Source organism: Planococcus citri, chromosome 1 (genome assembly GCF_950023065.1).
Source record: "Planococcus citri chromosome 1, ihPlaCitr1.1, whole genome shotgun sequence".
Classification (NCBI taxonomy): domain Eukaryota; kingdom Metazoa; phylum Arthropoda; class Insecta; order Hemiptera; family Pseudococcidae; genus Planococcus; species Planococcus citri.
In genome coordinates this window covers 18059772-18082747 of record NC_088677.1, presented here as the reverse complement: position 1 = coordinate 18082747, position 22976 = coordinate 18059772, and the positions used below count along the sequence as shown (strand labels likewise).

At 33.5% G+C, this 22976-nt stretch overlaps 1 protein-coding gene across 2 annotated transcripts; it reads left to right on the top strand.

The window, feature by feature from the left end:
• The first annotated feature begins 154 nt into the window (after positions 1-154).
• Dis3l2 (Dis3 like 3'-5' exoribonuclease 2) lies at positions 155-22408 on the top strand. 2 transcript variants are annotated; one of them, XM_065370087.1, is made up of 20 exons: positions 155-982; positions 1055-1363; positions 1436-1576; positions 1656-1760; positions 1848-2000; positions 2083-2167; positions 2239-2289; positions 2373-2474; positions 2549-2584; positions 2658-2893; positions 2973-3140; positions 3233-3425; positions 3527-3700; positions 3781-4022; positions 4097-4367; positions 4464-4657; positions 4748-4940; positions 5032-6526; positions 14420-14479; positions 15452-22408. In XM_065370087.1, the coding sequence occupies exons 1-18, from the start codon at positions 423-425 to the stop codon at positions 5221-5223; spliced, it is 3405 nt and encodes a 1134-aa protein (XP_065226159.1). In that variant the 5' UTR covers positions 155-422; the 3' UTR covers positions 5224-6526; positions 14420-14479; positions 15452-22408. The 2 variants fall into 2 exon arrangements, with proteins under 2 accessions (XP_065226159.1, XP_065226158.1); XM_065370086.1 differs by having other exon boundaries at positions 15380-22408.
• The last annotated feature ends 568 nt before the right edge of the window (positions 22409-22976 follow it).

Sequence of the window (22976 nt, the reverse complement as noted above, 5' to 3'; positions counted from 1 at the left end):
ATTTACCTTCTCCATTCCCCTCCCGCCCATTGTCTGCCCAAGTTTCATAACTTTTTGGCTTCGCTGATCAACTATTTTCGACAGCATTATTCATCAGGAAGCGAACAAACGACCTGGCGAACTCCGACGTTGGAAATTTTTTTTCTATTTTAGACGTGATAAGAAATTCAGAGAAAAACAGCAAATGAAGCAATTTTTCTCGTTGAAGAATCGGAATAGTTCGACTGTAAATTACGTTTAAATGAAAATGTGTATCGTCGAAAGTCGCAAGATAACGTAACGATGCCTACAACGATTTCAAACCGTACTAAATCGTCGTATTTGAAATGTAATCGTATGTATAGAAGAGCATATTTTGGAACTTGATATTAGCGATTGAATCGATCTTTAGCTATACCACCGTTCAATCTAATCGTCACACCATGTTACCTACGTCCAGTATGCTGAAGGCAGCTAAGAATGCAGCTAACAACAACGAAGCTCACGTAAGCGTCCCTTTCGTTACGTCGAATAACGGGAATCGACCTCAATCCAAAGTCTACCGCTCGCAGCACAACTCGGTGAAAAATCAGGCCACTATTCGTACAAGTACTCCGACTCGTAATCGATCGAAAAGCTCTTCCGTTAGTGATAAAAATACAATCAGATTGATCGATTTCGAAGACCTGACGTCAACTCGAGCTAGTTCCGAAACACTGTCTACGTGTACGATCAACTCGAATTACTCTCAACCGAATTTCAAGACTTCCTGGAGACGCAGCTTATCGAACTCGAATCATTTCGACGACCTGCCTGCACCTTCAACTAGTATAAATTCTTTGGTGATAACGAACAGTCGTCTGATACAGGACTCAAGTCAAAATCATTGTTTATCCGGCGGTATTCCTTCGACCAGCACCAACTCCTTGGTTATCACTAATAGTCGCCTAGCATCGGAGATAAATTATAATCGAAGTCTATCCAGTATTACCTTCAACGACGAGTAAGTAACGGAACTATCTACAGAGTATACGAGTTACTCGTACGTCAGTTCTGAAATAATCTCATTTTCTAGAATTCGAGTAGCTTTACCAGCGAACGTAGCTCTGCAAGATGTACGGGAATGTCCTTCTTACCACGTCGCTCATTTATTACGGATCACTAGAGAGAAAAATATTCAACTGAAGAAGAAACGAAAACGAACCAAAAAGCTCAAAGATGAGCCAGTTCCTGCCCAACGTTCGGTTAAAACAACCAACCAAAACGTTCATCAACTACCCACCAACGATGCAGTTCCCAATACCTCGAAGAGTACGTCTACAAACCAACAACCTACCGATTCTTCCACTCCAGCTTCTTCCTCGAGTACTACAACACCATTCAAGTATGTGCCTAAATTGAAGTACATAAATTTGATTTACACGAGTTGAATATTAAACCTTTACTCTAATAACAGGAAATTTTCACCCGATGATTTATTAAAACTTCGTGATCCGAGTAAAGTTGAGGAAGCAGACTTGAAAGAACGTTTGAAAGATCTCAGACTATACGTAGATCGAATACAACCACCTTCCTTCAGATCTTTCCAGCCTCAGAAGTACGTATTTCGTTTCGTCTTCTTCGTCTGCGCGATAAAAAGAATTCTGAAAAATGAACCATTTCGAAATATTCTACAGGAAACCTACGCTTGAAAATATCTCAATTGCTCCCGATACGAAGATTAAAGAATATTTACAATCTTCCTGGAATGATTTAGACGATGACGTAGAAGAAAGAACCAGGTACGTGATTCAAACGCAGTAATGGTGTTTATCGAAAACCGTTAAACTTACTAATTAGTTATGTTCGACGTTAATTGATTTTTTTAGTCGAGAAATATACGAAAAATTGAGAAAATTGGCGGATAATTTCGAAGAAGAAAGACCAGATCTGAAATCTAACGAAATCACTCCCGAAAAGAAATCGAAAAAGAAGAAAAAATGGAAGAACGAAGCTAACGAATCGAGGACTAAATCTCAAAGGTATTACAAATACCTGAAATACCTTATCGGTAGACTACTCTGTAATTATCCATTATTATCGTTATTTTTTTTTTTTCAATAGCGAATCCGAATCAAATTTACCATTCGAGAAATTCTACACCGAAGACCAAGCGTTGAAAGGATTACAAGAAGGCACCCTGTTCAAAGTACGTACGATTTCTTGCTCATTTCTCCTCATCTTCCTGTATCAAGTTACTCAATTCGGAATTTTTTCCAGGAAGTGATCAGGATAAACCAGAGAAATTACAAAGAAGCTTACATCTCCATGGTATTCTCGTTCAGTTGTTTTTTTTTTCAACTCAGAGCTTTTAAAAGTGTCATTTTTTTACCTCGTTGTAATCTCTTGTGCAGGATGATGGTCGTGATATTTTCATCGATGGTGTATACGATCGTAATCGAGCTCTAGATGGCGATGAAGTATTCGTCGCTTTGCATCCCGAAGAGAAATGGAAGGTTAGTATCTCGTTTTTCAGAAATGACATTAGAATCATTCTCAAGTCATAACTCAACTTTGTATCTCGTTTCAGGTTCACAACGACGAATCAGTACAAAAATGCGGAAAAGTAAATCAATACACAATTTTACCCTACAAACTTATCGTACTCGTTGGCTTAATATTTATTGTGGATTTATCAGGTCGTCTATATATCGAAAAGGAATCATCCAGGAACAGCCGTAGGCCATTTGAAGATAACCTTCAAACGAAATAAAATAGATAAATTCATCCTCTGTCCCAGAGACAGTAGACTGCCCAGGATCAAAATACCCGTCAATCTGTGTCCGCCTAATATGAAAAAAGATCCAAAACAGTACGAAAATATCCTCTACGAAGCTAAAATAATCAAATGGGATACGGTCAACTTCGCCGAAGGGTAAACGCCTTGTTTTTTCGCAGATTGCTTCTTCGAATGGACATTTTTCACCTAATTGGTACTAAATTTTCCGTTACAGAATTTTGATTCAAGAACTAGGACAACAAAACGATACAGAAACCGAGACCAAATGTATTTTGCTGGAGAATCATCTAGCTGTCGAACATATAGAAAATTATCAACAATATTTGCCTTCGATCGATGAAGCTGTCAGTGAAAATGAATTCGAGAATAGGCTCGATTTAAGGTTCGATTTTTGAGATCTTTCTCTGCATTTTTTCATTTTTTTCCTTCAAATGACGTCTATATTTAAATTCTGAAACATAATTTTTTCCCCAGGACGCAATGTATATTTTCCATAGATCCAATCGGAGCTAAAGATCTGGATGACGCATTATCGTGTACCGAATTACCCAACGGTAATTTTGAAGTCGGTGTACATATCGCCGACGTAAGTTATTACTTGACCCCGGATACACCTTTGGATATAAACGTTCGAGAAAAAGCCACCAGCGTTTATTTAGTCCAAAAAGTACGAATTTAAATACACATTAATTGTTAGTTCGATGAAACCGAACCAATCGTAAAGCTCGTAAAGACTTCTCGTCTAATTCAACTATTTGATTTCAATAGGTATTCCACATGTTACCCAATGAACTTTGCTCGTACTGCTCTTTGACGCCGGGTGCGGATAAATTGGCATTTTCATTATTCGTCGAGTTCAACAAAGATGCTCAAATAGTCGATCATCGATTTTCGCGATCTGTGATACGGTCTTGCAGTCAATTCACTTATCAAAATGCTCAGGTGAATACTCCTCTACCCAACTTTCAATCATCTTATAATTTTGTTCTCTACACAATCAATGGTTCGATTTAAAATTACAGGAAATAATGGATAAAGATTTCGACGAACTGGATCCGGCGAATTTTCCTCCCATCGAGAACGGATTCACTTTGAACGACTGCGCCGAAACGATCACGAGTTTACAATTTTTGGCCAGAAAACTGCGAAAAAGAAGATTCGACGAAGGAGCTTTGAAAATCGATCAGCCCAAGATTGTATTCAGTTTCGATGATAATCAAGTGCCATCGTCTTATTCCTTATTTGTCCCTAAGGAGAGCAATTGGTTAGCATTATTTAACATTACATAAATTGAATTTTGATCTTGATCAGACTCTGACTGAAATTCACTTTTGACAGGCTCATCGAAGAATTCATGTTGATCGCAAATATTCTGACCGCGAATCGTATTCGAGAAAAGTACCCCGATTTAGCCTTACTTAGGCTGCATTCGTCTCCGTTGGAAAAATCACTTTCGACGGTTATCGATAATTTGGAGAAAATAGGCATCTATATTGACATTTCGAATGCTGGTTCGATTTATCATTCGATGATGCGATACGAAGGTTGTGACGAGATTGGAATCGCTCGAATGGCTGTGATTGTTAATTTACTCGTTAAACCGATGTTGGTAAGTGATCCAGTAATCATAGAAGCTCGAAAATTTAATATTTAGCCTTTAATTAAATTTCCAATTGTAAAAAATTGTTCGTTTTTTTGTTTTTAGAAAGCTAAATACGTCTGTTCGAGTAGCGAGACGGAAGATGATGCGAAATATTGGCATTACGCTTTGAACGTACCGTTTTACACGCATTTTACGTCGCCTATAAGAAGATACGCCGATATCGTAGTCCATAGATTATTGGCTAGCTCTCTAGGATACTGCGAATTACCCAAATGGTCATCTGTCGACGTTCAAAGGTATCCATAATAATTTTGCCATCTCGTATTCTAATTTAGACATCTCGTAAACTAATTACATCTTTAATTTTTGTTTTAAAAATCGTACAGCATCGCTGATAACTGCAATAGAAAGAAGAACGATTCAAAGAGAGCCTCCGAAGCGAGTGCCGATTTATATTTGAGGCTTTATCTAGAGAAACATGGTCCTATGCAGGTTCGAGCTGTGGTCATCGAAGTCAAAGAACGATTTTTCGAGGTAGTCGACCTATCAACCAGGAAAGCTAATCGAGTTTATGTAGATGTAAGTCAAAAAACTGAACGAACATCATATCATCATTATTTTAAAAATTCTCGACGTTTATATGTATAATTTTGTAATCATCTTTGAACAGAAAATAAGACCAGCTCAAGTGAAATTCGAAAATAACGAAGGTACGAATTCATTACTGGTGACGTGGAATGGAGACGGCGTGAACCCCACAATAGATCAGATTATCCAAATGTTTACCATTATCAACATCCAAATGGCCTACAACAAACCACTGAACAAACTAACCGTGACGCTTTTAAAACCTTCATCGTGATTTTTAACCCCATCTCTGTACGTATATTTCTCCAATTATTGACGTGGTATAATTTTGTGAAACTCCTTCCCCAACTTCGCTCCTTGTATACATTTTTTTTAAAAACGATTTTTTTATTTTATGTTTGAAAGTAATATTACGATAATGTCGAGTGACAAATTTGTTATCTTGTGTATTTTTTTTTCTTTCGTGACGTATTATTTATTATTGTGAATTTGCAATTTTTTCATTTTTGATAAAACATTTTTGTTATCGAATTTTTTCTTTTTATTTGACCTGCGTTATACGTGTAAAATTTTTTATTGTTATGCGTGTTGTTATTTAATTTTTTTTATTCCGACGTGAAAGAAGTTTTGTGACGGAGTTGGAGAGAAGAAGATTGAGTTATTTTATTGTTTTTTTACAAGGGTGAAATATTTTGATTATTTTTAAACAAGTTTTTGACAAATTTTTTATGTTCGTTTTTTAACGTTACAGTGTAAATTATTGTTTTTCAAAAATTCGATTCTTCCGTTTCTCAGAAAAAAATTGTAATAAAAAATTTCGATAATACGACTTGGTAGTTTTATGTTTACCATAAATTTATTTTAAAAACAAAAAAAATGAAGAAAATTAATAATTGTCACGTAGAAAAAGTGCACTATCTAGCGGTGATATTGCCATCACACGAAGTGTTTTTAATAACTAAAACTATTCCGGATTCACTATAAAAACGTTGAAGTTTGAAACGAAGACGAGAAAGCTAAGATTGAAAAAAATATCTGAAAATAAGAAATTATTTCTATGATTCTATGCCAACATATTGCATTTCAATTTCATCATCCCTCACTTGTTGGAATTATCACTTTAGTTGGAATGCTTCAAGTTGGAATCAGTAGAAAACGAATCGTTCGAAACCGGTTATCGAAGTGGAGGGGAGCGAATCAGCCATCACTGCCATCAGGCGAATAGCGCCTCCGGTGCCGGTGCTGATGATGTATTGTATTATTAATAGTCGTTGCTCGTTGCCTTATTGCGTCGTATTTCGGTATTTTACTATTCTCATCGTGAAAGTTTAAATCCTCCATCTGGTGTCGGTTGTATTATTTTTTACTCGCTCATCGCTCTTTCGTTCTCGCGTAATCGTGTAGTGTAATTTGTTTAATGTTTGGACTTTTATAAAGTGTTGGTCACTCAGTAAGGCAATGCAGAGTTCCAAGTGTGTTTCAAGAATCAAGAACTGCGGTCTTTCAACGAAAAGGTTTATTTATGCAGTCACAGAGGAATCCATCGTACTGCATCATTTGTGTTTACGAACGTCATGGTATGTGAACTTACTTTTCAGTGTTTTATCTATTTTTAGCAATGTTGTGTGTATTATTATCGTGTTTTTGTGGGATGCTTTTCGAACAGGGCACCACTTATACGTTTTCGGTCTTATTGAATGAACGATAAGGTGTGCTCAAAGTTCAACTTCTACTGTGACGTTGAAATGTTTACGTTTGAAAATTTGGGTAATCACAGTTTTGGGACCCCTCCTTTACATGTCATCATCTTTCTGATGAAACCAATTTTCAGAATGATATAATGTACGAACAAAATTGTGACTTGTGAGAAGTGCGAAGACACGCAATTTTTATCGAATTTTCCAAACAATGTGGAGTGAGGTGACGTATTATTGAGTAATTTTAATTAATAATTAATGCTGCTAACGAGAAAACGTGGCTACGTGACAACGTGCTGAATTCATGCGAGGATCGATCTCCAAAACACGGCGAAATTGACTCTTTTCGATCAGAATAGTTACGAGACCAATTTTCTTTGTTCGCCGTAGGGTACTGAAGGAGGGGGGGGGGTAAACTCAGTGACCGCCATCTTTGTCACCGGAGCTATTTTATCTTTTGTTTAGGTAAGATAAGCAATGAATTTCCGCTGTTCTTTCTACCTTTCTATACAGTTTATGTAAGTCAGCTATAGGCTAGCTAACTATAGGGCCCTAGTTGTTTATGTGTATACGTAAAATAAACCAACTGATTACACAATCTTTGGTAACAAAGATGGCCAGCCAGGCGGTTTCTGATTATGTCACCTTTTTTAGTACCCCTCTTCGCTGGTTTATTCTATTCAAGGTACGGACGTGAGACGAGCCCAAGCCAAAAGTTGAAATTATATTATCTAAGTCCATTGGGAAAAGCTTTCTAAAAATTTGGTTGAAAAAATTATAGCAGGTTCTGTAAGGGGAGTCTGGACCCCTTGGAACTTCCAATCAAAACAAATCTTCAATCAATGAACCGTAATTGAATATTCAAACCTCAGACGAAATCTTTGAACTGTAATTGAGTATTTAAACCTCTGACGAATAGGACACTGCTTTCTTCAATTCGATTAATTATAAACCAATGAAAAAATTCTCGAATCAATTCAAAACGACACAATAAAATTCAAATTGATTTTCTTCCAATAAAATACAGCCAATACAACGTAATATTTCCGACACCATTTAAAGATAAATATCTTTACAGCTTTTAAATAAAACTCATTTAACACAACAAACTTTCAAATCGATTCATTAAAATTTACCACAGGTGCAACATAATAAAATTTATCTGTTTCTACTATTTTTTAAAAAAAAATCACTTCGAAAATACCATAACTCTAATAATACGTTGAAAACGAGATATGGAAGGATTTTTAAAAAATCAGAGGTGTGAATTTCTAACGTTGGTCTTTTCTTTCTCGACTATTTTACTCGATAATGGTAATTTAATAATTCGCCAAATATTTCCCTTCCATATTTTTGATGTACCGTTATATCACGCGATTGTTCATATGCAAACTCAGCCTTTTTACCTATTCGACACAACGTTACCTCAGCAAGAAATTCGCATCGAAGTCATTAACGGTATTTATGTAAAATCTATTCGTAACAGTACCTAGACCTGACCCACCTATGTATTACCTAGTGAAAAAAGTAGTGATTTTTTTCAACAACAAAATATTCCGATGAATAATATAGTCAAATTCTGGTCATTTTCAATTATTGGGGCCATCAAGGTAATCGGGGAGCCCGCTTAAGGATCTATTGCACCCCCCCTTGGCCGATCCAAAGGGGGGGAGTCCTAAAGAACATTTCTAGCCATTGTCCTCAACAAAAAAGTGGCCCACTTACAAAGTGGCGGCCATTATGATTGACAGGTCAGCCGAAATCGCAGATTTTGCGTTCCAACATAAGACTTGTACGAAATTTTTTAACCGTACAAAGGTCAGGGATGAGGCCCCAAACGATTTTTTTTTCGGTTTCCGGGTTTCGGGGCTTGGGCTTTCAATCAAAAATTTATTAGGTCTTGGGCTTGGGTTGGGGCCCAGGAAACTTTGGGTTTGGGTTTCAGGGCTCAGTGTCCAGGGCTTGAATGAAGGTGTTCAGGGCTTTCCGGGGCTTGAAATTGAGGTGTTCCATGGAAAAGAGGCCTTAGACATTTTCTTGTTTTTTTTTCTTATACACAGGGATGAGGCCCTGAATGATTTTTTTTCGGGTTCTGGGTTTTGGGGCTTTGGCTTTCAATCAACAATTTATTAGCTCTTGGGCTTGGATTGGGGCCCAGGAAACGTTGGGTTTGGGTTTCAGGGCTCTGTGTCCAGGGCTTGAATGAAGTGTTCAGGGCTTTCCGGGGCTTTTCAGGGCTTGAAAGTTGAAATTCAGGGGTTCCATGGAAAAGGGGCCTTATTGATTTTGTTTTTTTTTTCATTTACGATTTTGAAAGTATTAAAAAAATTTTTTCATCAATTTCACCATATTCAGTGATGTTGAACTGTTCTTCCATGAAAAAAAAACGAATTGAAAAATATTAGCTTGTAGAAAAATTTTTCTAAGTCCATTTGAACTTATAAAAATCAGTGATGAAAAATTTCGATTGCTTTTTTCAAAATTATTGGAATGGAACAGTTTTTTTTTTTAAATCAGAATTTTTTTGCTGAACATGTAATTTTTTTTTGAAAATCATCTTTTTTGACTCTTGAAGTTTTGAAATGCACAGAACGATAATTACAATAGTGATTTACAAAATTCACACAAGCCCTGAAAAGCCCCAAAAAACCCTGATCACAGTTTGGGTTTCAGGGCTCACGTTCGGGGCTTGGTTTTCAGAGGAAAAGGTTTCGGGCTTTGGGCCAGGGCTTTGTAGGTTACAGTTTTTAAGGTTTTGGGGCTTGGACATTCGGGCTTCAAGGAAATAATCGGGGCTTTTTCGGGTTTTGGGTCCTGGTCCTGGGCCGGGTCTCATCCCTGCTTTTACAATATTTTGAATGTATATGTATTAAATTTTTTTTCATCAATTTCACCATATTCAGTGATATTGAACAGTTCTTCCATGAAAAAAAAATTCAAATTGGAAAATGTTAGCTCGTAGAAAAAATTTTCAAGTCCATTTGAACTTATAAAAATCAGTGAACAAAAATTGACTAAGGCCCCTTTTCCATGAAGCCCCTCAATTTCAATTTCAGTGAAGAATAAAGTAAAATCTGGGGGGGGGGGGAAATATTTTAAGGGCAGATTCCGGTTGTTTTTTTCAAAATTATTTGAATGGAACCAGTTTTTTTTCTTTCTTTAATCAGAATTAATTTTTTTAGGAATTTTTAATTATTGTCCAAATTTTTTAAGTATAATTTTTCAAAGAACAATGAACTACCTACAGAATATTATTAATGATGTAGGTACCAAAAACCCCTTCTTGAAATATTAAACTTTTTGCTGAAGTTGTAATTTTTTTTTTTGAAAATCATCTTTTTTGACTTATAAAATTTTGAGATGCACAGAACGGTAATTACATACAATAGTAATTTACAAAATTTACACAAGCTCCGAAAAGCCCTGATCACAGTTTGGGTTTCAGGGCTCACATTCAGGGCTTGGTTTTCAGAGGAAAAGGTTTCGGGCTTTGGGCCAGAGCTTTGTAGGTTACAGTTTTTAAGGTTTTGGGGCTTGGACATTCGGGCTTCAAGGAAATAATCGGGGCCGTTTCGGGTCCTGGTCCTGGGCCGGGCCTCATCCCTGACAAAGGTAGATCGAAAGGTCAGGCAAAAATTTATCACCGGTCAAAATTTCAAGTCCTAAAGTGCTTTTTTCGATTTTTGGTGAATTTTTGAAAATCAAATTTAGGCCGAAAATTAGGGGAAAATCAACATTTTACCAAATTGACCAAGAAAGCTGAAATTTGGGATATAACCTATTTTCGACATGCCAAATCGATTAGAAACTGTGTCTGTTTCAATCCGTTTTTGAGCAGTTTTGAAGCCTCCAGCAGATTTTAGAGGCTCGAAATTTCCACAAAATTCCATCAAATGGAGTTGGAAAGCCGAAATTCGTTCTGCAAACTAATTTCAATACGCTATGAAGTCGACTGCTGGTGGGTTTCAAGTCATTTTGGAGCCTCCGGCGACTTTTCGTAAATTACTGGAGCCTCCAGCAGGTCTTTGAAACTGGAAATTTCCCCAAAATGTCATCAAATGGAGATGAAAAGCCGAAATTCATTCTGCAAACTAATTTCAATACGCTAAGAAGTCGACTACTGGTGGATTTCAAGTCGTTTTGGGGCCTCCAGCGACTTTTTGAAAGGTTGTATGCCGTTTTTTACAAAATTAAAGCTTCAAAAAGTAGCTGGAAGCTTCAAAACCATTTAAAAACACCTTGCAGTCGACTTCATATCGTATTGAAATTAGTTTGCGAAGTAAATTTCAGCTTGCTAACTCCATTTGATAAAATGTTGTGGGAATTTGAAATTTCAAAAATTTGCTGGAGGCTCCAAAACGACTTAAAATTCGCCTGCAGTAGACTTCATAGCGTATTGAAATAAGTTCGCAGGCTGAATTTCGGCTTTCCATCTCCATTTTATGAAATTTTGGGAAATTTCGAGTTTCTAAAATCTGCTGGAGGCTCCAGAGCTACTCACAACTGTTTGAAACCGTTTCCAATCGATTTGGCATTTCGAAAATAGGGTGTATCCAAAATTTCAGCTTTCTTAGTCAATTCGGTAAAATTTTGATTTTTTTCTCTCATTTTTGGCTCAAAGGAGGAGTCCCGATAAGGTCACTTTTTAGCCCCAGGCCAGTTATCGACTCGACCACTCTTAAAATGTTGTAATAAATCTCCCAAATACGAATTCGTGGTTAGTTAACCCAAAATGACCATTTTTCGGGCTCCAGGGGTTCCCAAAGTTGTGAATAAAAATAATTTTTGGAACCACTGAGTAAGGTAAAGTACCAGTTGTGGTTATACTTTTTTCAACATGCTCTGAGAAGCCCAAATTTCAACTTTTTTCAAGTTTTTTTGATTTTGTTGTGTAGTGTAACTGTTGAACTACATAATACTTGGGAGGAAAAAAAAAAATCAAGAATATTTCATTTCTTAGTAGAGAATCTTAAAAACTTCCAATTATCCGCTAACCGGGCCCCCTGGCCCGGTTGCGGACAAAGACTGCTCTAAATAGTACTAAATGAAATCAAAAATTCTCAAAAATATGCAGAGGTGGTTATTTCATCTTATTACTATCCAAAAACTTCCGCAGTTATGAAAAATTACATATTTGACTCGCTTTTCTCCATCATTGAAATTTTCCTTCTAAAAAATTTTAAAATCTGCATTCTTGTCATTTTGAAACTTCAATGCTTTTGTACATAGACTTCATGGGTGAATTTTCATGTTGTCATGAATGCAAGGAAATGATTAAATGTTACAGAAAAAGATACGAGCGATAATTTTTTTTTTTAGCCCATAGGAACGATTATCCACAACCGGGACCCCTATCCACAACTGGTACTTTACCTTATTATTTTCAAAAACTATATCTGTTTGAACCCGATAAACGTTATGCGATGTGATTTCCCCATTTTCGATCCTCTGGGGCAGAAATGGGGAGGGTGGGTTAATTCTTGGAAAATTTTGGAACCACCGTTTTGAACTTACCCCTTTGAACCTCCCTATAAAGCTTTTTACAGTTATTAGTATCTGTAAGACCACCATCCTACCGAATTTTGAACTGAATAAAATTTTCCGCTGGTACTCAAAAATTCACTTTTCCAATTTTTCGTAATTTCGATATTTTGGGAACCCCTGGAAAACTAGGAATCTGCGATTTGCGGCAAATGTAATGTTTTGAGGTGTATATTCGATTATTTAGATGAAAAAGTTGAATTAAGCTCCCCTTAAATTCGTAATTTTGAATCCTTCTTTTAGAGCGCCCCCCCCCCACTTTAGGTACCCCTAAACAAGACCTTTATGCATATTTTTTCAAATAAATTGAAGAATTTACATTTGAAACACACTAGCAAGTGCTCGATAATTTTTCACTTCGTTTTTCCCGTAACTTTCATAATTGAGCTATTTTGGATCAAATTCTGAGATTTTATTTCGTTGTTTTTTCGAAGCGTAAAATCTCAGAATTAGACCCAAAATAGCTCAATTATGAAAGTTTCAGGTAAAATCAAATGAAAAATTATCGAGCTGTTGCTGGTTGGTGTGTTTCAAATGTAAATTCTTAAATTTATTTGAAGAAATATGCATAAACGCCTTTTTTAGGGGTGCCTAAAATGAGGGGCTCTGAAAAAGGGGTTCAAAATTACAAATATACAGAGAGCTTAATTCAACTTTTTCATCTAGATAATTGAATATATACCTCAAGACGTTACGTTTGGCGCAAATCGCAGGTTTCTAGTTTTCCAGGGGTTCCCAAAATATCGAAATTACGAAAAATTGAATAATTGAATTTTTGAGTACCACCGCAAAACTTTATTCAGCTCAGAATTTGGTAGGATGGAGGTCTTTCAGATACTAATGAACTATATAAAGCTTTCTAGGGAGGTTCGAAGGGGTAAGTTAAAAATGGTGGTTTCAAAATATTCTAAAAATTCACCCCCGCCCCGATTTCGCCCCCGAGGGTCGAAAATGGGGAAATTACCTCGCATAATGTTTATCGGGTTCAAACAGATATCTTACGCTAAAAAAGGTTTTGAAAATAATACTCAGTGGTTCCAAAAATTATTTTTTTATTCACAACTTTGGGAACCCCTGGAGCCCAAAAAGTGGCCTTATCGGGACTCCTCCTTTGATTTTCAAAAATTCACCAAAAATCGAAAAAGGCACTTTAGGACTTGAAATGTTGACAGGTAATGAATTTTTGCCTGATCTTTCGATCTCCCTTTGTACGGTTTAAAAAATTTCGAGCAAGTCCTATGTTGGAACGCAAAATCTTCGATTTCGGCTGACCTGTCAATCAAAATGGCGCAGGCTCCCCGACTAGGGTCAATTTGACAAATTTTATGACACTTTCTGCAGTTTTGCTAAATTGTCATTCAATTTTGAGAATTTCCGATTAATTCTTGGTACTTTTCAATAAATAATCTAAGCAGTCTGTGCAAACACCCGAATGAGAGAATTTCTCAAATTCTGGTCGTTTTCTGACAATCTGTCAATTTTTGATCAAATTTTAATATTTTTTTTATTGAAAATGTCAATTTTTTAAAAAATTTTGTATAAAACTTGAACTAAAAAATTGAATTACAATTTTAAAAAAAATGATTTTCAATTTTTTTTTCAGAATTTGTCATTGTCAAATTTTTGTCGTTTTTTGACGGTCCGTCAATTTTTGATATTTTTGATTTTGAGTGATTTTCACAATCAATTTTAACATGTTTATGATGCTTTATTTTTGTGAATATTCATTTCTGGCTCAATCGTCAGAATTTTTACTTTGGTCTTTGACCATTATTACCTAACAGTGTGACCAACAAGTACCTAGTTAAAGTAGAAAAATGCTTGTCAAAAATTCCCCAATTAAGTTATCCAAAAAAACCAAATTGCCATGTCACCCTGGTCCATTACTGTTCAAACACCTACCATCTTGAAAAATTGCTGTTGTTTTAAAATTTGTAGTGAGACAATTTACTCATTAATTTGAACATTGAAATCCGAATCAGAGTTAAGTTGGCAGCACTGCGTTTCCAAAACAAGCCTTGCTTCGGAAAAGAAAACTCAATGACGTTGCTTGTGTAGCTCCGAAATGTACTGCATGTATGCAACCCTCCGAGTTTCTCACTGTGCTTATTACTCTTAGAAACGGAAATGCTGATTTTTACTTCAACTATGTTATGGTCACCCTGTATTTTGAAATCTGTTGATTGATCAATAATTTTAACTAATCCACCTTCATTTTTCTTTGCGTTTCAGGTTAGTACAAATTTCCTTCCGAAAATGATGGGATATGAACTCGCGTATGTGAATAAGCAGGTAATCTTATAATCCTTATTATATGATAAAAGTTACCTTACGTAAGTCACTTCTACACCAATGACCTTTTATTCTTAATGGCAAATCAAAAAAAAATCTCGGAATTTAAAAATTAGCTGAAATAATTGTCCATCAGGTTTAAAATGAGGTGATCCGATTTTCTGAACACGAATTTGGAAACAGTAAATCAAATTTTTGAGTTATTAACAAACGATTTTGTTTTTTATTGAACTTTTAGAAAATCGAACTTGAGTCAAAAATGAAAAAAAAAAAATCAAAATTTATCAAGTAGACCAAGAAAGCTGAAATTTGGCGTGTACCTTGTTTTAGACCCTCGAAATCGATTGGGAACGGTTTCGAATCATTTCGAGTAGTAGTTCTGAAGCACCCTAGCAGATTTTTGAAAATTGAAATTTCCACAAAATTTTACCCAATTGAGCTGTAGAAATGAAAGTTACTTAGTACCCCATTTTCATCGTGTTGAGTTCTTCCAATTTACCCAATTTTTTTTGAAAATTGTCCTGTGAAAAATTTGATTTTATGCCTGATTTTATTTTTCTGTTTGTGGTGGGGGGGGGGGGTGTCGAGTAGAAAGGTTATAAATTTTGGTAGAAGAAAAGTAGTGATTTTTTCAACTAAAAAAATTATGTCAGATTCCATGAATATGCTTGATTAAGAGTTGACTCCATTCTTTTTCTTTTAATAGAAAATTGTTTTTTTTATATTACGTCCAACATCAGCGATGACCTCTTAACGATTCTGATTCTGTAAATATGGCTACATTTTTACTTCCAATACCCGAAAATCACCATTACTATGATCAATTTTCAATCGATGCACAATTATTCTCAACACCTACGAAATGAATGAATTAATTATTTTAAAAATGACTTGTATTAGGAGGAAGAATCGTGCATATTGTATGGCTAGCCGGTGATAAAGCGATCAACGACGATGTATTTTCATTTTCAGTGATGAATGACGAACAGTTAATGGCAGTACGTCCTGTAAAATGCAAGAATTACTTGATCAATTTGCTTTTAAACCACCTCGCTCATTACTTATTATGAGAAAATGAAAATTACTTGCTATTCAAGAAATCCTGCTCTTGTACATAAGTAATTAATAATTATTATGACAATTACGACGTACTAGAATATGCGTACTTTCTACCTCATACTTACTTTAGGTATTGTGTTCGTTTTAAATTTAAGTATTAATTATGTGTAATTTATGAGTAATTCACTCACAGAAAACCAATGATTACTGCCTCAATAGCCTTTATTTATCCTTAAAATTTTATTTTACCTTACCTGAAATTCTGGCTTCAACATCACAAATGTGTTTCACTGCATATTCTTTCTCAGGGTATCTAACAGGTAGTGCAAGTAGTGAAAGTAGTGAAAAAGTAGTGAATTTTGTTAAAAAGGTAGTGAAAAAATGAAAAATTCAAATTCGTTCCTTTTTCTCAATCTTTATTCTATAGAAAAGAGCTCATTTGTCGACTTTTTTAGAGCTTGAATTACACATTTTTGAAAGCTTCTGCCCTCGCTTCGCTCGGGCTCGTTTGCTTTTTTTTCAGTTTTAAATTTTTTCAAAAAAAAAAAAATTTGAATTTTAAAATTTTGAAGCAAAGTAATAAGCTTCTTATAATTCACCAATTCATCACTCTAAAAATCATCGTTTTTTACATTATGTGCCTCTCTCTTGAAATAAAAAATTTGGTTTGTTGAAAAAAAAGTTTTTTATTCGCCCAATTTCATTACATCAGCAAGAACCTTTAACGTGAAAAAAATCAAAAATTGAAATGATAAAATTATATTTTTGACATCCGCTTGCTTGAAAAAAATCTTGGGATGTTGAAGACATTGGAAAACTAAAAGTGAAAAATTTTAATGTAAAGTTTTGCCTCCCCCCGGCTCCTTTTTTAAATAAAATCTCCAGTGTTTAAAAAATGTCCTGCTAAAGTCCTGATTTTTTATTTTGAAATTTTGTCTGACACCTTGTCTTATAACGAATGTAATAAGCTCGTTTATTTGTATTGTTTTTTTTTCAATAATTTTGATTAAAATTACAAATTTTCTTCCAGTTTCAATTTTTAAACAAAATTTTAGGTGAAAAATTCGACTTTGTCAATTTTTTTGTGTGTATGGGGGAGGGGGGGGGGTCGAGTGGATGGCATTCTGAAAATTTGTTTGAAAAAAGGTAGTGAAAAAAGTAGTGAAAAAGTAGTGATTTTTTCACAAAAAAATCCGTTAGATACCCTGTTTTTGATCTGCGGTCAATTCAAAAGAGAATAATTGCGAGTCTAAATAAATTGCACTGAGCATGGCAACATTTTCCATCAGAGTATCTCTGCGTTTTATCATGTTGGCGACCAATTCATTGATAAATGCCAAACCTTTACATGCACCAGATGATTTCAGATTTTTACAAACATGTAATTTATGATAAATTATCAATTTTAATTATTTTCACCTATATCGGAGGTTGAAACGTGACACATGTTCCATATTTTATGGATATCAACTGATAACGTCCGATTTTTATATAGCAACTTCTTAGTTGCGAGGTGATGGCATAACATCTAATCCTATGAATGACACTTTTCTCTTCTGCCTGTGGTGCTCGAAATTTAGCTGCACTAGCTCGTTTTTTCTTAGTTGAATAAATTCTTTCTCGAGGTTGTATATGTATTCCTTACATAATCACGACCATTTGATTTATTATCTTTCTTACAGACATCCGTGCAGATTTTAAAAAAATATCAAATTCAATGCATAATTGAACCTTGTTCAAATATTTCATTACCAACTTTTGATTATCTTTAGTTTTCGCCAAATTCAGAACCGAATTAAATTTCGTCTTCAAATCACCTTCACTGACTAATAGTTATATTCTTGATTTTTGTTGAAATAACCGAGTTGTTGATACTTTCGGGTGATTCCACACTCAAAGAAATACATGGTAATCATTCAATAGAAATTTAGTAACTCTTAACTATTCCCTTACAGAATAGGAAAAGTGGGACATGAGCAAAATATAGCAATGATTTCATACATTTTATGAACTGTTGAAATTTTAGATAAGGAATGATTTTTTTTATGGGAGGGAATGCAAGTCTTGCTGTCAATGAATCATTACCAAAATAGTTTGAATTATTCTCAATTAAAATAGGAGCTATTTCATTGCAATATCATAACCATTTCCACTCAGGGAAGTAATTATTCCAATACTGTAAAGTCACTATTTATATTCAGTTAAGGAATCATTCTTTTACTGATTATAAATAGTGACTTTACAGTATTGGAATAATTACTTCACTGAGTGGAAATTGTTATGATATGCAATGAAATAGCTCCTATTCCAATTGAGAACAATTCAAACCATTTTGGTGATGATTTCTCTCCCAAGATGAAATAATTCTCAGTATGTTTGACAATGATTGCTATCCGAAGGAAAATCATTATTCAACATATTGGGAATGAGTAATTTATGAGTTTCAGGCAATTAAAAACTCTGTCAAATTTTTTAATTACCTGAAACTCATAAATCACTGATTGACAGAACTCAAGACAATAATTCAATGAAATTAAACATAATTCAAACAATGAGTCCTTGTATTAAAATTTTTCAAAACGAAAAACGACTTTTAATCATAGTATGTAAGAATCATTAAAACACTTAAAAAGTAAGTAAAAAGTTTTTAAAAAAGTACAAAAAACATCGTAAGTAATTGTAGCATTGAAAAAATTGAAAAAAAACTCAAAACTTTGAAAAAAAGTAAGTAAAAAGTTTTTAAAAAAGTACAAAAAACATTGTAATTATAGTATTGAAAAAATTGAAAAAAAACTTAAAACTTTGAAAAAAAGTAAGTAAAAAGTTTTTAAAAAAGTACAAAAAACATAATATGTAACATTGCAATTTTTTTAACATCAGAAATTAAAACATTCACCATTATATGCTTCTCTTTCAATGAATTGAGTTCGTAGCGCTTGGAGAACAAAAAGTAATAATTACTGTATAAGAGTCATTAAGTCATTTGCAGTCTGAAACAAAAAGGAAACAAATTTCAGTAATAAAAAAATAAGTACCTAAATCATTTGTTGCAAGGCTTGATACCATTTTAACAATTATTTTTGTCTAGAAATTGATACTTTTCTCAACTTTTTGATAAGAAGCAAAACTTTTGTGATTTTTTACCAAAAAAACAAAACTTTTAGTAGATAAATATTCAGCATTTTGGCAAATTTTGGCAAAAAATCAATATTTTTCTCGATTTTAGGTACCTCACATTGCTATAAAGTGTTGCTTGGAGCTAAACATCTCACTTTTTGTCAAATATTTATCAAACAGTTGAGCTTCCTAACAAAAAATGAAATAATTTGACTTCTTGGCTAAAAAAAAAAAAAACTAAAAATTTCATATTTTAGCCCAGAACTGCCTTTCAATTGAATTTTCACATAAAATTTGACTTCTTGGCTAAAAAAAACTAAAAATTTCATATTTTAGCCCAGAACTGCCTTTCAATTGCATTTTCACTTTTTCAACAAAAATGTCTGAGAAAAAAACGTGTTAAAATTGGAAAAAATTCAAAATTTTAAAAAAATTTCCCTTTAATAATGTATTGTAACTAAAATTGGGAAAAAAATTATTTTTACCAAAATTTGCGGAAATCTATAGTATTTTTAAATGAAAAAGTCTCACTTTTTATAAAACACGTATTTTTTCAAAATTAGTTCTCGTTTTTCACTTTTTTAAACAATAATTTCTAAAAAAAAAAATTCTCAAAATTTGGAAAAACTCCAACATTTTACCAAAATTTGTGGAAAATTTCACTTTATCGCCTAAAATTGAGAAAAAAAGTATTTTAAATAGTAAACTAACCTCCACATGTATTATGAAAGAAAACTGCTGTTCAGCTTTCATTGGTCCAGTTTTTTTGTACAGGAGTAACAGTCCACTAATTTACCACAGGCAAGTGTTTTATTTCCAGCTTTGTCTCGATTATGCACATAGTACATGGATTCGTATTCGGTTGGGAATAAGGCAACGATTTCTTTACTGAGATGAACAAACGTCTCTGGAGTGATTTTGAATTTTCCAAATTTATCAGAGCAATTTCTCGCTCTTTGGTAATCGCTAAATGAACGATGATGGATCGCATTGGAGGCGTCAGCTGTGATGCTAAAGTGAAATCACTGTGATTTGGAATGATAATGATTTTATTTGTAGTTTTGGAATCAACCCTTTCTATTTAGTAATCATTAATTTTGTATATCCAAATCATTTTTAAACTTTTATTAAAAAATTCATTACAGAATGTTTAGAAATGAATACAAAATCCCATAGTAATGATTTTTTGAAAGAATAGGAATCTAGCACTTTGCTTAGTTGTCATGGAACCATTACTTTACCTTGGGAACCATTCCTAATTTCAAAATAGAATTTCTTTCAGTGCAGAATTGAACAATGAGCATTAGCATAATTAATATCAACACACTTTCCCTTCTATAAAATTTACATATTTGCTACGAGTATAAATTTACCAGTTTCTGGAATAAAAACCGTGTTAGTATCCATTACAACCAACAAGAAACCCACGAACATGGTTCTCTCATCGAATTTAGCCAATAACAAAGTTGTTACAAAATGTGACAAACAGCCAAACCGTTTTACGAGTATATTGTATTTTACAGTACGTGGCTTTTTAACAAACATGGTATAAGGGCACTTTCCTCTCAGAGTTTTCTTTTGGTGTAAGATTGTGTATGTCAACAGCATACTGAAGAGCCCATGCCCACATTTCTTTTGGAAAACCTGAATCTATTATTAAACATCTGATTAACCTTTGAAGACTAAAATTTAACATTGAGATAAGCTGATACTGGTTTTAGAGTAAATTTTTCCTTTTAACCTAACTCTTTGATATCTTCTGTAAGATACTCTGTAACTGTACCATTATCTAAACAAAATTCGTGAATATGTACATACTTGCTGTTTTACCTTTTATTGATCCGATATCATTGAGAAGCTTAGAAACGGCAATATGAACGGATCTTCTATCCGGTAATGGGTAAGCTCAAATAGGTATATCGAGTAGCATCCTCTGTATACGTTTTAATGTATACCTATTGCCAAATTGAAAGCTTAATGGCGAAACTGGACCCATGTATACAGATCTCGCATTCCTGAATATCTGTATTTTTCTTCTCGAAGTCAATATTTTTCAGTTCAGGGATATTGTGGAGCTTTTTGTAAGGTTTGGGGTAAAAAGATGGGAAAATAACTGTCATCTTACTGTTTTTCTGTATCGTCATCTTTACTTATTTTATTGACATGACGACACCTAGGTATGATAAAGGCGAACCTTACTGGCTATAACACTGCTTTAAATACATTTTCATTACTACCTAAAGCTAAAATGAAGAACTTGTACAATATGTAAAATGTTAAATAGATTTGTAATGTTGAGTTTGATAAATAATAATAGCATTAAAAGTACATACTTGATTTTTGCTTGATTGAGCATCGATTTTTGTACTGTTGATGAGTATTTTATACGTATTCGTAGTAGGTATAAGTAGTTTAAATGTGCAGGCGTGTATTAACGCACAATGGGAAATGGAACCCCCCCCCCCCTTGGTTTCTTAAACTCGCCAAAACACCTTAATCTTCCCCGCATTTCTTATAAGTAATTTAACAAAGGCTTCACCTTGCATCGACGTAACATCGCTAATGTACCGCAATCTGCTGATATACATACATATGTTATGTACCTATTAAAGCCACAAAGTAAAAAAGCAAATTTATAATAATATGGGAACAAAATTTTGAAAATATTAGGGTTGGCAAAAAAACAGACATGTTTTAAACAGTGTTTTAAACAGCCCCAAAAAAATTATAGTGTTTGAAACAAGAAAAGCAAACGTTGTTTTTTTTTAACTAAAAAAAAAAGGGGGTTTTCTTAAAATTTTTCATTCAATTCTCAGTTCATTTTCTCACTTTCAGTCTAAATTCGACTTGAAACGCATTAGAATTGAAGTCGGACACAAATTTAACCAAAAAAAAAAACTGTCAATATCCTCATAATAAAATTCATCTTACCTTAATTCATCATATTATTATGAATGTTTATTACGGTACGATCTACGACGAAATGAATACACGAAAACGTACACGCGTCCAAGTGGACTGTAATTGAATAATAACAGAGTAGAATATGTATTCCTAAACAGTGAATTATGGCAATATTAACATTTTTTGCACTAAAAAAGCAACAAATGACACCTTTGAATGTAAATTTCATTCAACAAAGAACAATTAAAATAGTTGTGAAATTTGACTCAAACTTACTCATGTAAGAAAATTGAAAAAAATGATAATAAAATAAATGCTCATTTGAGAATTGAGAACATTTTTGGCTCAAACTTACAACATTCAAAATAAAAAAAATTGTTTTGAATTGACTCAAACTTACTCATAGGAAATTGAAAAAAAAAATGAAACAAATCACAAATGCTTTTAAAAAAAATTGAGGTGTTCAAAACAAGGACAGCAAACGTTGTTTTCCTTGACTTGAAAAAAAAACGTGTTTTTTTAAAAATTTTCATTCAGTTCATTTTCTCACTTTCAGTCTAAATTCGACTTGAAACGCATTAGAATTGAAGTCGAACACAAATTTAACCAAAAAAAAAACTGTCAATATCCTCATAATTCATCTTACCTTAATTCATCATATTATTGTGAATTATGGCAATATTAACATTTTTTAAACTAAAAAAAGCAGTAAATGACAGCTTTGAATCAAAATTTAATTCAACAAAGAACAATTAAAATAGTTTTGAGATTTGACTCACACTTACTCATATAGGAAAATTGAAAAAAAAAAAAAAATAAATGCTCATTAGAGAATTGAGAACATTTTTGGCTCAAACTTACAACATTAAAAATCAAACAAAGAACGATCAAAATAGTTTTGAAATTTGACTCAAACTTATTCATAGAAAATTGAAACAAACTTACAATGTTAAAAATCAAACAAAAAACAATTAAAATGTGTAGTTTCGAAAGAAGTCGAACTTATTCATAGAAAATTGGAAAAAAAATGAAATAAATGCTCATTTGAGAATTCAGAACATTTTTGGCTCAAACTTACAACATAAAAAATCAAACAAGAAACAATTGAAATAGTTTTGAAATTTGACCAGGCATCGCAAGTGGTCATTTTAATAATGACTTGGTCATTTTTTTCAATCTTGGTCATTAAAAGTCATTTTTTTCGAGAAAGTCATTTTTAGGTCCTTATTTTCATGGTTTTCCCTCGTCTTTAAATTTTTTTTTAATTTTACACAAAAAAAAAGAAAAATGTAACAGTTATTCCAAATATTTCATCATTTTTTTCTATTTTTATACTTTAATGGAAATTGATGTTACTATTAGTTGTTAGTTTCATGAAAATATTCCAAATAAAAATACAGTAAAAGCTCGTTATAAC